Here is a 14,888-nt window from a genome sequence, read left to right as displayed (position 1 = left end):
GGTTTCCTGCTGGCATACACCTCTGTATTTGCTGTATTCTGGCTGTGTCTCTCATGAGCGATCTGCACTCACATTTTGATCATCCGTCTTGAGTTTCATTTGTTCTAGGCATCTAGTATGCCCAAATTCTTGACAAGTATTCTTGTATTGCCATCCCTACTTTAAAACTGAAGAGATTGAATTAAGAGAGGCCAGGCCTATTGACCAAAGCCATGCAGACCAATAGGATAGGACCACACCACAAGGCAAGAATCTCAGAAAAAAAAGCCAGACACAGAAGAGTTATACAAAATTATATATATATATATATATATATATATATATATATCACTATTAGATAGAAATGCCCCATTCATACTGAATTTAGCAAAAGGAAATGGCCGTGCCATAGGAAAAATGTCTTCATGGGTGGCCTGCTTCTAGGTTGGAGGGTGTGACTTTTAAGGCAGGATGGAGATGCTTGGGCAATGGAAAAGTGGTGTGTCTAACTATGGTGGTATGTACAGGACAGACATGTTCAGATGCCTATAATGCACCAGACACATGATAAGCATTTGCCACATGCCAAGCACAGTACACACTGAGAGACAAAGTGGGCACTCAGTCAACCATGTGGGTCTTGGGCCATTCCTATGACTGTGTGTAAGGACCTGGTCACCCAGATCTCTTGGTGAGATTCTAAACAACCAGGAGTTCCTTTGGAGAGGAATTTAGTGGGTGAGATGAGCTACTCATAGCAAAGAATGTGCCTCAACCAGGCACTGTGTGAAAGGCTGAGGAGAATTCCTTCCCATCCCTCTGACACACAGCCAGCTGTGTTATTTTGCTCTGTAAGTTAACCATGCTATCTCCAGCTTTTTGTGAGTCAGCCCACTGAAGGTGACTACTGCTCCTCTTTCCAAATGTGCAGCCTAGAGAATTAAACACCTCAGGAGCTTGCTGGTGGCACTTCATAGATCATTGAGGGCATCTCTCCAGCGTGCCAGCCCTGCCCTTTCTAACTGGAATGAGACTGCGTAGCACTTGCTGCCTTCTTGTTTCCCCACTTATGAACATCCACATCACCTACCAAACTGAGTGCTTCAGAGGCAGGGCAATTTTAATTGTCTCTGCCATCCTTGGTGCTCTCATATAGAGCCCAAGACTTTATGATAGCATCAACAACTATTATGTGTGCCTGTTACTGAAGTGAGACTTCCGCATGACATTTAAAAGTCTTGGGAAGCCTTTATCCTCAATCACAGGAGATAAAAACTGAGAGAAGCTGGGCCATGTGTCTGAGGACACATATGCAGGAACTGTGGAGTCAGTGTGTTCTGTAGCAGGGCTTGTTCATGACTCTCTACCCAGGCTGCCACACAGTGGAAGGGTGACAGGTTGGCTGGTATCACAGAATAGATGAGCTTTCTCACAGTGAAAGCATGCCAGGTCTCTCTGGGAACGACAGGAGACCCATGCATAGGACTTTGTCATATTGGTTGTGTTTCTACCTGGGCAGATGCCTAAGCAGGAATTTTAATCTAGAATCTCGATGGCTCCTTCCAATCAAGAAATAACTTTGCGGGTTGGGGATTTAGCTCAGTGGTAGAGCGCTTGCCTAGCAAGCACAAGACCCTGGGTTCGGTCCCCAGCTCTGAAAAAAAGAAAAAAAAAAAAAAAATAACTTTACACTCTATGCTTGTTGTTTAGAGAAGATTCAGAACTGAGCTCTGTCACAGAGAGACATATATGGACTTCATGAATATGCTCATGTTAAATATAGTTTGAAAGACCTATGTGGTTTGTAACACCATTGGTTCTGGAATACAAATGTTTAAAGGCTTTGAAGAATTTATGGGAGAAATATAGTGTGCTTCCTCAGGGAACGTGGAAAGCAAGAGATCTGTCTGTCTGCTGGTTCTTCTCCAGACCTGGGTCTGGAGTGCAGGTTTTGATGCCCTTTGTCAATCAGGCTGGTCATACCCTAGGCCCTAGTCAGTCTGTGGAGACAAAGATCGGGTAGAGAAGATAAGGGAAGGGTCAAAGAGCTTACCCCAAAAGATCTTGTCTTATGTTTAGATTTTTGGAAGGCACAGGTGTGGAGTAGAGTTCTCAACAATAGACAAGTAGAGGGCTCTGTATCCTGAAAAATAATTATATGTAAGATGTGTGAGTGCTGGCAACACAGGGGACCTTGTCGAGGACCAAGCCAACTAGAACAGAGTTTTGCCATTCATAGTTGACATGACTACAGGAAAATGCTTACTCTTTTTCTCTGTCTCTCTCTGTATGTCTCTCTGTATTTGTCTGTCTCTCTGCCTGTCTCTCTGTCACTCTGCCTATCTCTGTCTCTGATGGTGTCTCTGACTCTCTGCCTATCTCTGTTCTCTCTCTCTCTCTCTCTCTCTCTCTCTCTCTCTCTCTGTCTGTCTGTCTGTCTGTCTGTCTGTCTGTCTGTCTGTCTGTCTGTCCTGCCCTGCCATATCTTCTTTTTTTTTACTGTAAGGAGTATAATTGTTTTAATTCTGGATGGTGTCCATGTTCCCCTGCTATTATTCTGCCTTTATAGCATACAGGGTTCTAAGCATAAGGGAGTGGGAGAAGTTTATGACAGCACTCAGGCTGTGAGGAGCCCCCCAGCCCTCAGCCTAGTGATGGTGTAGTTATGCTTACATCACTGGAGCCAGACAGTCCCGCCATGGTGCTTCCAGGAGTCACTGTTTATGTTCTCTTAGCTATTGCGCTGTTACCTCCCTGTCACGCCCTCTGTTTATCACAGTACTTCCAGGATGCTCTCTTCGTTCATTTCAACTGCTTCACAGATACCTACAGATGCTACTGATGCTGTAATTATTCCAAAAAAAAAAGAAATATTTTAAGGCACCACCCTTTCCTTTATATGCTCACAGGCCCCAATCATAAGGCTATCATCAAGGCAGCTCTCAGAAGATGGCAGAAACAGTAAATGGCACAAGACACTAGCCTCCTTATGAGTTTGATGCCCAGTGGAAGTCACAGTGGTGAATGATCCCATAGTACAATAACATAAGGCAAGAATGGCCTCAGGGTGGCTATGACTTCATTCAGATGTTCATCTGAGGCTCTGCAGGGAAGCCTCAACCCCCTGGGCCAAGACCTGCTTCAGTTATAACTGCAAATCCCAAGGCTTGCAGATTCCACTGTGCCAATCACCACACTGAGGAAGTCTTCAGTCACTCCAAATAGAAAGCATTCTATGCTGGTATTACCAGGCCCTTCTCATAAGTATCACCCTGGAATGTTGAGAAAGAATAAACTCAGAATATCCTTCTCTGAGTCCTAAACCATGGAGTCTGAGTTTGGTCAGATACACTGCAGGTCAGGGGCTGTCCAGACAGTCATTCTGCCCCAAGCAAGAGCAAGTGCAGATTATCATGGCCTCTACCACCATGTGCCAGAGGATGTGGGAGAGTGGGTGAAAGTTTGCTGGTTAGGCTGACATCCATCATAGGTAATAGCAGGCACAGTGCAGACAGGCGCCTTCTCTGTATGATTCTGCAGGAGTCTGGCGGAGTCATCTCCCTCTCTCTCTAACCCTCATCCTTGCTGACCCATTCTGCTTTCACCTGTTAGGCTGACAACGAGACCATCAACTACTCCAACTTCCTCAAAGCGGCTGTTTCAAATGGCATTATCAAAAGGAGAAAGGATCTCCACATCCATGTCAGCTGCAAGATGCTTCAGAACACCTGGGTCAACACCATGTACATCACCAACAACACAGTCGAGATCCAGGAAGTCCAGTATGGCAATTTTGACGTGAATATTTCCTTTTATACATCCTCCTCCTTCTTGTATCCAGTGACCAGCAGCCCATATTATGTGGATCTGGACCAGAATTTGTACCTTCAGGCCGAAGTCCTCCATTCGGATACCTCTTTGGCTCTGTTTGTGGACACCTGTGTGGCTTCGCCACATCCCAATGACTTCTCGTCTTTGACATATGATCTCATCAGGAGTGGGTAAGGAATTCTGTATGAGATAGATGAAAATGTTTGCTTTATAACTCACACATGAGTAGCCAAAATGCTCAGGGAATGAAGATTTTTGGCTAACTGAACTTCCAACAGATTCAGACTTAGATAGTTTCCAACCCATGGCTTTTGCCTTTGAGGAGCTCTCACACTGTTCCCGAGGTCACATTTCTGATTAAGGGGACAGGTAACTAGGCACCATACCCTGTTAACATGTGGGAAGAGAGGAACAACTTATCAATGGTCATTCAGCTAGTCGACTATAAACTGGGGTTACATCTCCAGTCATCAAAGTCTAGTCTTAGGGTTAAAAGCATGTCATGGGAAAATCACCAATTTGAAAGCAGACCCAAATTAAAATACATAAATCTCTGGGTCAGTTTCTGCACCCCAAGTTAACTGGAGATAGTGGCAAGAATCAGATGCTGGGAAGGTTACATGAGAAAGAATAATGAGCACTGAGATCACAAGATTCTCAGAAGGAGGCTTAGAGGGTTACCATAGCAAAGGACTGCATGGTCCCTACATCCTCCATCCATTAAGAATGCAAATTCTCAGTTGTGGCTCAGGGCACGTTGAGGTTGAATCACTGGAGACCAGGTTGACTGCACTGATCTCCTTGGCTCTACCCTCCCTGGATTAGGCTCTTTGGGGTGGTATGATGCTCTTGCACTCTTGGAGGAAGCCTGACATGTTGGGTGCACAAGCTCAGTCCCCACTGTGTAATCTCTGCTGGAGGGCATGGTACTTCTTGGCTTCTAGTATGGCCCTTGCCTCCCATGGGACTGTTGATAATAATTATGGAAGTAGGCTTACATTTCATGCCGACCTGAGACACCAAAGAAGACAGCCTCACTTCCTGGGAACTATTTGAATATGAGTATCAGTTCAGTAAACAGAGACTGAGAATCATCTTGTGCATTCTGTGTAGTTGGTCCTATTTGAGTCTGCCCCATTGGAAGCAACAAACACAGGTGAAAACTTACCTAGACCCCTCTTGCCTTAAGTAATAACTGAGTGGTTTCTGAATGGAAATGCAATGACTGAAGTAGAAACAAACCAGTGAGTGATTAGGTCTTCTCTGCCAAAGATTCTTTCTTGACTCTGGTGATGTCTTGCCATATTTGTGGCCATGCCATCTGTAATACCAACTGAGCCTGGAGCATAGGGACTCACTAGTCATTAGCTGGTCCTCAATTGCACCATCTATGTAGAAAATAAACTTCCTGGTGGGCCTGTACTACGAAGTTCTGGTCATTGCAGAACCCCCTCACCCTCACCTCCACCTCTCCTCCCACTCTAGATCTTTCAAAGGCCCCAGCTCTGAACAAACCTACAGGTATCCTTACACTTGGCATGCTAATAGGGCTGTAGCAAAGAAAAGGAGCCTGGGTATTTCCAGACACTTAAGTTGAAGGTAGAAACAGGAAGGAACCTCTGGAGGGAGAAGGAAGAAGGAAAGTTGACATGGAACCTCTGGGAGAGTCAGGCTGCCTCGGGACAGTCCACCTATGAAGCATTCCTATCTCGGAGTACTAGGCCCATTCCTCTTGCTTCTCTTTCAGCACATCCCTTCAGCCTCGCTATTGAAAGTCTCACATGGTTTGATCCCTGGAGACAGCCTCATCTGCTTCTCAGTGGAATTCCTGAAGTAGATTGGCTGGATGGTTTTCTTCTATTACCATTACATTACCCCTGAGGGAAGAGAAAGCGCTGGATACTAGAGTAGGGTCTTAGAGAGAATTCAGCATCATGGAGGTATAGTTGCATAGGGGCAGGCCTGGTTAGGGGCTGAGCAGAGAGGCCCTAGGCGACAGGGCACAGGAAACACAGAAGATGTTCAGCCTGTATCTGAATGTCACCTTTCAAGGCCTAGTAGCAAGGAAAGGGAAGAAGAGGCCATCTCCTTTCCTGTCTGCTCTTGGATTCCAAACTTGAGCAGCCTTCTCTACTTCCTTGGTTACTCTGGCCCACTAAGCTCAATCTCACGGCAGGTGATTTGCTCTATAAACATGCTGGTGAGGTACAAGAGCTGCTGGGACTTATGTGCACACCTCACAATGAGTGTGTGGAGGCACTGGAGGCCCAGGCAGCCAGCATGACTGGGGAGTGCAGGGGGATTAAGGTGAGTCCATGCTTCCACAAGCTAACACATTCCTCTCCTTACTTCCAGATGCATACGAGATGAAACCTACCAATCTTACTCCTCGCCCTCACCACGCATCACCCGCTTTAAATTCAGTTCTTTCCACTTCCTGAACCGCTTCCCCTCAGTGTACCTACAGTGTAAACTGGTGGTTTGTCGAGCATACGATGTCTCCTCACGGTGCTACAGAGGATGTGTAGTAAGGTCCAAGAGGGATGTAGGCTCCTACCAAGAAAAGGTGGATGTTGTTCTGGGACCCATCCAGTTGCAATCTCCCAGCAAAGAAAAGAGGAGTCTCGGTAGGTGGTTACCCTCAGATCCTTCGTTCCACTGGAGGCCATGATTCTGGGGAGGTGGGATTTGGGATGTTTTTGTCTGTGCTATGGGCCAACCTAAACTGCACAATGTTTGATGAATTAGGCTGGTTGCTGCCTTCCCCAAGACTTAAGGTCACATGTCAGTGGTAGGCAAATGATTTGTGACCTGGAAGACTTGATTCTCTGAAATCTGTATTCCCAGAATCTTTAGCTATAAGGTGAAAGGGTTAATGTCTCTAAGGACTATGAGGGCTTGTTAAAACAATGTTCGTTGAACTGCGTTGGTCCTTCTCTGGTGCAAGTCACTGGATGTATGATGAATGTTCGATAGTTTTTGTTGTTAATGTAGTTAATGGTATTATTACGCCTCACTACAATGGTGACAGGTGTTTTGAATTAACCAACTGGGTGGGATGTGGAGCTGCAGGCAGCACGGATTGGTTTTAACTGCTGGAGGTTGGGGGTTCTGGCACTGAAGGGGTCATTTTGCTTCCCACCTAGAACAGGTATTAGGTATGATTTCTGTTGTTTTGTTTTGTTTTGTTTTGTTTTACTAGAAGTAAATGTCCACAGTAGGACTCCTAGGACCTCTGGCTTAGGCTGTGGCCAGACCTACCTATCTCCTGGGTAGGGAGATACAATGGCCAGGGTGACAGGGCAGATGTGGATCTGTTATGCTGTCACAAACCCACTTCTAGGTTGGCCAGCACCATCACCCTGTGGGAACCATCTGTGATAGCTCTCTGTCCTCATGCCCAATAGTAGTCCTGTCCCACACTTGGTTCCAGACTCTTTCCCCATTCATTCATTAATTTGCCAAAGGCCCACTGTATGGCATGTGGCAGGAAGCAAATAAGTAGGCATGGTCAGAGCAGACTTGGGTGCGGTGCCTCTGATGATGATGGGGCTATGTAGAAAAGAACAGTGGGCAAAGTGAGGAGCCAGGTGGTGCCTCTTTTATACCTAAAGTCACCACAGTGGCTCAGGTCCTGGATTCTTTTGGCCTAGGACTCTTATCACCACTTCCCAACTGGCTTAAATGCTACGACTCTCTCCCTTCCCACTCATCTATAGACCCAGAGTTGTTCTCCCAAAGCCCAGGCCCAAGTTCCTACAGAAACCCTCCCTAACTCTCCTGACTGGCAAGACAACAGGGAGTAAGCCTCTCTAGACCAACACTCAGTTGCTACCTGGAATACTGGTAGCCTCAGTTTGCCCTTCTCCCATCCCCATTGGAAAGTTCTGACAAGGGTCACCCTAGTCCTTGTCTCTGTCTTTTCTCATTCTATCATCTCACTCTCTGTTCTTCCTCAGACTTGGCAGTGGCGGATGTGGAGAAGCCAGCCAGCTCCCAGGAGGTCTATCCCACTGCAGCCATCTTTGGTGGAGTCTTCCTGGCCCTGGTTGTAGCTGTGGCAGCCTTCACACTGGGAAGGAAGACACGCACTGCCCGTGGTCAACCTCCAAGTACTAAGATGTGAAGCAAAACAACCCAGACATTGGCTCCACATGCATAGATTCCCAGAAAAGATGGAAGACAGGAGTGTCTAATGCCTGTCACCCAGATACACGATGACTAGGCTTCCCTTAGCACAAATGCGTGGCCGAGTATGATCAGATGGCAAAGAAGAAAGGTGGGGGCCAAGTTTTCCCAGGATCTAGAGGCTGAAGGCTGGGAAGAATGCCATCGGAGAATGAGATCAGTGTCTACAATCACAGGCAACTGTGACCAAACACTGGTGTCAGCCATCCTTTCTCTAGCTAGACTTTCCCTTTACCCCTTTTATAGCTGACTGTTTTGAACTGTAGTGTTAATATGGGCCTTTCTGTACAACAAACTAAATATAAAGAATCTTTTTCAAAGCAAGTGTCTGCTTGGTCATTGTGTGTACAGGCTTACCCACTTACTGGATTCCCTCAAGTCATCCAGACAGCTTTGGTGACATGGCCAGAGAAATGTTAAAAGGGCAAAGAACTCTGCCTTGCGGCTTCCAGAACCTTCAAGAGAATGATCATCTACATTCTTCCAAGAGTCTTCATCTTTCTGTTTGTGACACACATAAATGTTCAGAACTACAGGCTGGGAAGGGCCAGAGGAGGGTATCCATGCCTAGGACAGGAGTCCTGTTTGCATGAAATCCCCAGGGAAAAATGTGACAGATGATCATAGAAGATAAAGAAATGTAGCCAGGTACCCAGGCTGGAAGACCCTGGCCTCTAGGTACTGTGCTGGCAATGCCAATGCAGACCCCCAACAGGTAGGCTTGGATGATCCTAACTATGAACGTGTTGCTAGAGTTAGGTGAGACCCCTTAGGACAAAGGGACAGAGAAGTTCAGCAGAGAAGTTCAGCTGACAAGAGATGACTGAGAACTGCCCATCACCAGCCTTGAGACTTCACACACACACACACACACACACACACACACACACACACACACACACACACAGTTTCAGCATGCAGAAGAGTTAGGAGACCAGGGCATTATCTTCTGGTCTTCATTACCCATATTCATGTCCCAGGCTGGAGACATCAAGGAAAAACCTGGTTGGTCACTCTGTGTGGACTAGTCTTGCAAACATCAGTGCAGTGAAACGTAGACCCAGCCTGTGGCTGGATCTGAGCAGATGTGGACTTGCTTAGAGATGAGTGGCTCTATGTTGGGTGACGCCTTCAAATGAATGACAGACACAATGGGTAAAGGAACAGGACACAGCAGATCTGCTTGAGCTGTGTCTTGCTTGCCTTCCAGTCCCTTCAAAGCAGACAAGGCTCCCTACCACTCTCTTGCCATCCCAGTGGTGGAGACAAGAGGGCACTACAGCTCAACATTAGTGCCATTTTGTTACTGTGCCTCCCTTTCTCCCTCTTTCCCTCCTTCCTTCCTTCTTAGATGAATGGTTTGCATATAGGTACACTCCCTCAGTACCCCCTACACCCAGAGTGTCTTCCTTGACAGCTCTCCACTTTACAGAGGAGGTAGGATCTCAGGCTGAACTGGAGCTCACCAATCTGCTGGTCTAGGGCACCAGCTTGTTCTAACTGCACAAGTGCTGGTTTTAGAGGCCGCTGCCATGTCCGCCTGAAGACACCTCTTTCTCCCTTCAGCCTTACAGCTATGTCTGTGAACCTTGACCCACACCCAGACTCCCAAGGTAAACAGACTTCAGGCGGGGAGCCCCTGCTGGTACAATGAGTACACCTGAACTTAATGTGTTCCTCCTCTATACCCCCAGAGTCTCTCCCTACCACCAGGAATCAAGGGCTGTGGCCCCTGTTGTGGCCTACTCACCCACCACTTGTATGAGAATCTCTCCCTTCCTCTGGGACCTATAAGAAGGAACAGCCACTCTGCCTAATGGGACAGAACCCTCTGGCATGGTTTGGGTTTTTGTCATTTGGACTTAAGTCACAGTTGTCTTGGAAGATGGAACCCAATTGAGAAAATGCCTGTATCAGATACAGAGCAATTTCTTTACCGATTACTGATGTGGGAGAGCCCAGCCTACTACAGGGAGTGCCACCCCTGGGCAAGTGGCCCTGGGTTGTACAAGAAAGCAGGCTGAGCAAGCCCTGGGGAGCAAGCCAGTAAATAGTGTTCCTTCATGGCCTCTACTTTAATTCCTGCCTTCAGGATCCTGCCTCAGTTTTCCTAGACGGTAGACTCCAACTTGTGAGCCAAATAAACCTTCTCCTCCTCAAGTTGCTTTTGGTCATGGTGTTTATCGTAGCAACAGAGAAGCAAACCAAAGCATTCCTTTTAAATCCCCTGCCATCCTGTTGGTGTCTTTGTAAGTCCATGACAGAAATAATTTCCCCAATGAATCCTTTATTCAAAATGATAGTCTACCTAAGTACTGATGTGTGGGGCGCCCTCCTGTGGTGAACAACGGTACTGTGCATGCGTGGGTTTTGCACCTGGTGACAGTTGGCTGGGATGGTAATATGCTAATGAGGGATTCATGCTCCGCCAATCCCTGGAGGACAAGTAGCAGGGGTGATAGTGGGATGATAGTGGGGTGATAATGGGGTGATTCGTGCTCTGCCAGTCCCTGAACGACAATTAGCATAGCCCCAGCCTGTTGTGTATATATGGCGAGCGCTTTTGCCGCTCGAGGCCCCCGTATCAGCAATGAGGTGGTCCTGCAATAAAGGCTGTTGAGAAGAATCCGACCATGGTGCGTCTTCCTTGCCGGACGAGGTGGGCGTGACAACTGGTGGCCCGTACGGGGAGCCGAGGATATCTTCGTGGATTCAGAACTCTTCAGTTTCAGGATGGCGATGTCAGTAAATTCCCGGATAAGGGATGATAAGGTTCTCTGGAGGTAAGCAGAGACGATGAAAGCCTTGGTATAGAGGCCGAAAGGTTTGTAATCAGAGATGATGAAAGCCTTGGTATAGAGGCCGAAAGGTTTGTGAACTACGGCAATGTTGTTTCCAATTGATCATTTGTGGGTAGGGCTTGTAATTTTGTTTCTTTTTTTCTTTGTGTGGGATAGAGAAGCCACAGAGGGCAAGGTTAAGCCTGGATCAAAACCTCTTTGGCAAATGGTCCGTGCCTGCTTAGATGATAAACGATGTGAGGAAGCCGTTAGTACAGGTCAGAGGGTCCTTGCAGAGCAACAAGAAAGTATGTCGGAGGGAGAAAAGGTCTCGAAAGAAAAAAAGAAAAGAAAAGGAGATAAAAGGAACAGAGAGAAGGCAGAGATAAAAAAAGAGGATAATCAGGACCAGGAAACAAATAAGATATATTTTTCTTTAAAAGCCTTGACCTTAGAAATGTCAGATGATTTAGAGCTTAGTGAGGATGATGACGCTGATCTCGAGGAAGAGGCTGCTCAGTGTGAGAGGGAGAGATATGATCCAGACTGGCCACACGCTAGTGCCAAGTGGCAACGAGGCAGACAATTAGGCAAGAAAGCATTAATACCAACAGCACCTCCCTATAACCCTCAATATAAAAGCATGGTGAAACCTGCAAAAGGTACTTCCTTTTGCCCAGAGGTGTGGAAAGAGATGGGATTAAGTTTTCCAGTATTTCTGGATGCTAACGGCATCGATATCATGAACCCGTTGACTTTAAGACTATAAAGCAATTGGCAGAATCAGTCAGAACCTATGGGGTCAGTGCAGTTTTTGTTGTGGCTCAAGTTGAGGCTATTGCTAAGTATGTGATTAGGCTCTGGAAACCTCACAGAGTCATACTGATCAGATTTGATAGAGGTAGACCACCTGAAAAATTTATTCAGTAGAACATGGAGAGTGCCTTTGATCCTATCCCCTCAGCAGCCAGTTCCTGCCCCTATGGTCAAAATGCCCCATCAATCTGGCTAAGGTTATATTTTGCTTTTCTCAGCATTCTCAACAGAACAAAGAAAACTCGAATTATCTGAAAGGGAACTGGTCCATGAAAGCAGAGCAACTATCAAGACAATTGCTGATGCAGATTGCTGTCCTCAACAGCACTAGGTTGGACCCCATCACAATTGAAGATTTTATCTCATGGGTCACCAACGTTTTCTCCTTTTTTAAGGAGTGGGCTGGCATGTTTGCCTGGGGAGCTATTGTCCTCCTGGGATTTGGAGTAGGTCTCTGGCTTATTGGCCGTTTAAAAAGACAACATGCTAGACACAAAGCGGTTGTTTACCAGGCTATGACCGCCATTGAAAATGGTGCTTCTCCCAACATATGGCTGACCTCTTTGAAAGATTAAGAGTTCGCCCTAGATCATTTTAGTCATAGTCGTGTGAAGCCATTCTATCCAGAGATGGGCAACTTTCCCGGGCTCGGATCAACCTAAGACACGGGGCCCAGTTGCGATAGGGTAACCCTATGACGGCTAAGTCTGAGTCGACAAGAGGAACGACCTAAGACAGGAGCAATGACAAATATTGACGTGACATCCTGATCTAGACCAGTCATTTTATTAAACAAAAAAGGGGGAGATGTAGGGCGCCCTCCTGTGGTGAGCAACGGTACTGCGCATGCGTGGGTTTTGCACCTGGAGTCAGTTGGCCAGGACGGTAATATGCTAATGAGGGATTCATGCTCCACCAATCCCTGGAGGACAAGTAGCAGGGGTGATAGTGGGATGATAGTGGGGTGATTCGTGCTCTGCCAATCCCTGAAAGACAATTAGCATAGCCCCAGCCTGTTGTGTATATAAGGCGAGCGCTTTTGCCGCTCGAGGCCCCCTGTATCAGCAATGAGGTGGTCCTGCAATAAAGGCTGTTGAGAAGAATCCAACGGTGTTGCATCTTCCTTGCTGGATGAGGTGGGCACAACACTGATGGACAAGGGGTTTATTTTATTCACTGCTTCAGGGGACTCAGTTCATCATGGTGTGGAGACACGGCAAAAGGAGTGACACAGGAGGCACTGGTGGCTCCCACACCAGGAAGCAGAGAACAGACTCAGAAGAGGAGGTAGCCATAACCTCAAGGCTGTGCTGGCTTGTTTCCTATCAACTTAACACAAGTGAAAGTCATCTAAGAGGAGGGAGACTTGATTGAGAACAGACCTCCATAAAGATCAGGCTGTTGGCCATCCTGTAAGGCATTTTCTTAATTAGTAATTGATGTGGGGAGGGTTCCGCCCATTGTGGGTCCAGGTTTTATAAGAAAGCAGGCTGAGCATTCCACAAGGAGCAAGACAGTAAGACCTCACCATGGCCTCAGCATCCGCTCCTGCCCTCAGGTTCCTGCCCTTCTTGAGTTCCTGTCCTGACTTCCTTTGACAGGAAACAGTGATATGGAAGAGTAGACCACATAAACCTTTTCATCCCTAACCTGCTTTTGGTTATGGTGTTTCATCACAGCAATAGTAACCCTAACTAGGACAAAGGGAGGGAATGTCACAGTCCCCCGTAACCCACTCCCTCCAGCCTGGCTTACAACACCATCAGCTGAGGGTCACGTGAGTCTGAGGGGAACACTTTAGACTCAACTTTTAATAGTTACCCCATTACTTTTATGGGAGGAAATAAGAGCTAGGAATGTCTTATTCTACCATGTTGCTTGTAATTGTCCTCTACTCTTAAGTGATCAATTCTTCAGCAAAAATATGGATGGGGTTTGTGTTAACCTTGAGAACAGTAATAGATCTCTATGTTCTCACACTCACACATATGCAGACTCCGTGGAGACAGAAAGGACAGTGTGGGAAACAGATTGATTTTTCTTCCACACTGAGAGAAATAATTCCTAAGGTTGTGACATTTACCTTTGGACAACTATGAGCAAGGTACTCATTAAGACAGAAATGTAAGCAGCTAATGCTTTTCAGTACCTTAGGAGCCTTCACAGCTCTTAAGAACAGGACAGCTTTATAACTCTTTAAAGGCAATATCTCTCCTCTTTGAAAGCATTTCAGGTTCAAAGAGGGGAAATTTCCCCTCTAGGCAGGGAATGTTGTTGTAAAAATATATAAAAGTAAAACGGTAACGTTTTGGTCTTTTACCCTGCTAGGTCCTACACCTCAGTGCACCAGATATCTGCTAGATATCTTGGTGGAAACACAGCCCAGCCACATACTTTCTTACACTCAAACTCTCACATAAAAGAACACACAACACAATAATCTTAGATCCAATTGGTAAGATATAATTGCCCACTTAAACATACAAAGCCCAGTACCATCCATCCCTTGCACCTTTTATTTGCCAGGTCTCCAGCTTCTCCTTCTCCCACAACGACTCCTTGCTTCTCCCCTCTTTCCATCTTTTCTTTACTCACTCTCCCTACTATATCAACTCTTCCATGCTTTAGTTTCTCCTTCTCCTACAACGACTCCTAGCTTCTCCCCTCTCTCCATCTCCTGTCTCCTCTAATTCTTCTCAGTTCCCCATCGTGTCTCTAACCTGTCCCTTTTCCACCTATCTTCCTTCTCCTCCCTCACTCTCTCCTGTCTCCTCTAACTCTTCTCAGTTCCCCATTGTCTCTAAACTGTCTTTTCTAAACTGTCCCCTTTTCCACCTAACTTCCTTCTCTTCCTTCTCCTCTCCCTCACTCTCTCAACTGTTCCATCCTTTTCCCCCTGCTCAGGTTCTACTGGCTCAACTGTCGCCAATTGTCCTCTCTCAACCTATTCTCTGAATCTAATCCCCCTCTCGCTCCTGACTCCTCCCTCTGCCCAAATCTAGCGCTCTTGCCTTTATTCCACAAATTCAGAGAGAACTCCAAGGCAAACCACAACATTTCCCCCTTTTTGTCCAGTTAAAAAACCTTTTCCCTATACATATGTGAACTAAGTATTATTACCATTCTGCAATTTATAAAACCAACAATACGCTGATCACCCAGTCCATCAATTCTGTTCATTAACCATGTTATCTATATTATATCTTGGCTAGCTTGTATACTATCTGATAACTATCCAATAAAATATGTATATTCAGATTTATACAGCCTGATAGGTTATGAGACTATAATCAG

At 46.3% G+C, this 14,888-nt stretch overlaps 1 protein-coding gene across 1 annotated transcript in view; it reads left to right on the top strand.

Annotated features, from left to right (window-relative positions):
• The window catches only part of LOC116891415 (deleted in malignant brain tumors 1 protein), a 75,511-nt gene extending 67,189 nt beyond the window's left edge, over window positions 1-8,322 (top strand). The window contains exons 36-38 of the mRNA XM_032892441.1: window positions 3,592-3,980; window positions 6,166-6,437; window positions 7,770-8,322. Coding sequence (XP_032748332.1) covers window positions 3,592-3,980; window positions 6,166-6,437; window positions 7,770-7,936 — 828 coding nt within the window. The 3' untranslated portion in view covers window positions 7,937-8,322. The remainder of the gene's footprint in view (window positions 1-3,591; window positions 3,981-6,165; window positions 6,438-7,769) is intronic.
• Window positions 8,323-14,888: the final 6,566 nt, after the last annotated feature.

Source organism: Rattus rattus, chromosome 2 (genome assembly GCF_011064425.1).
Source record: "Rattus rattus isolate New Zealand chromosome 2, Rrattus_CSIRO_v1, whole genome shotgun sequence".
Lineage (NCBI taxonomy): Eukaryota > Metazoa > Chordata > Mammalia > Rodentia > Muridae > Rattus > Rattus rattus.
The sequence above is the reverse complement of the archived record's forward strand: the minus strand, read 5'-3'. Positions and strand labels throughout refer to the sequence as shown.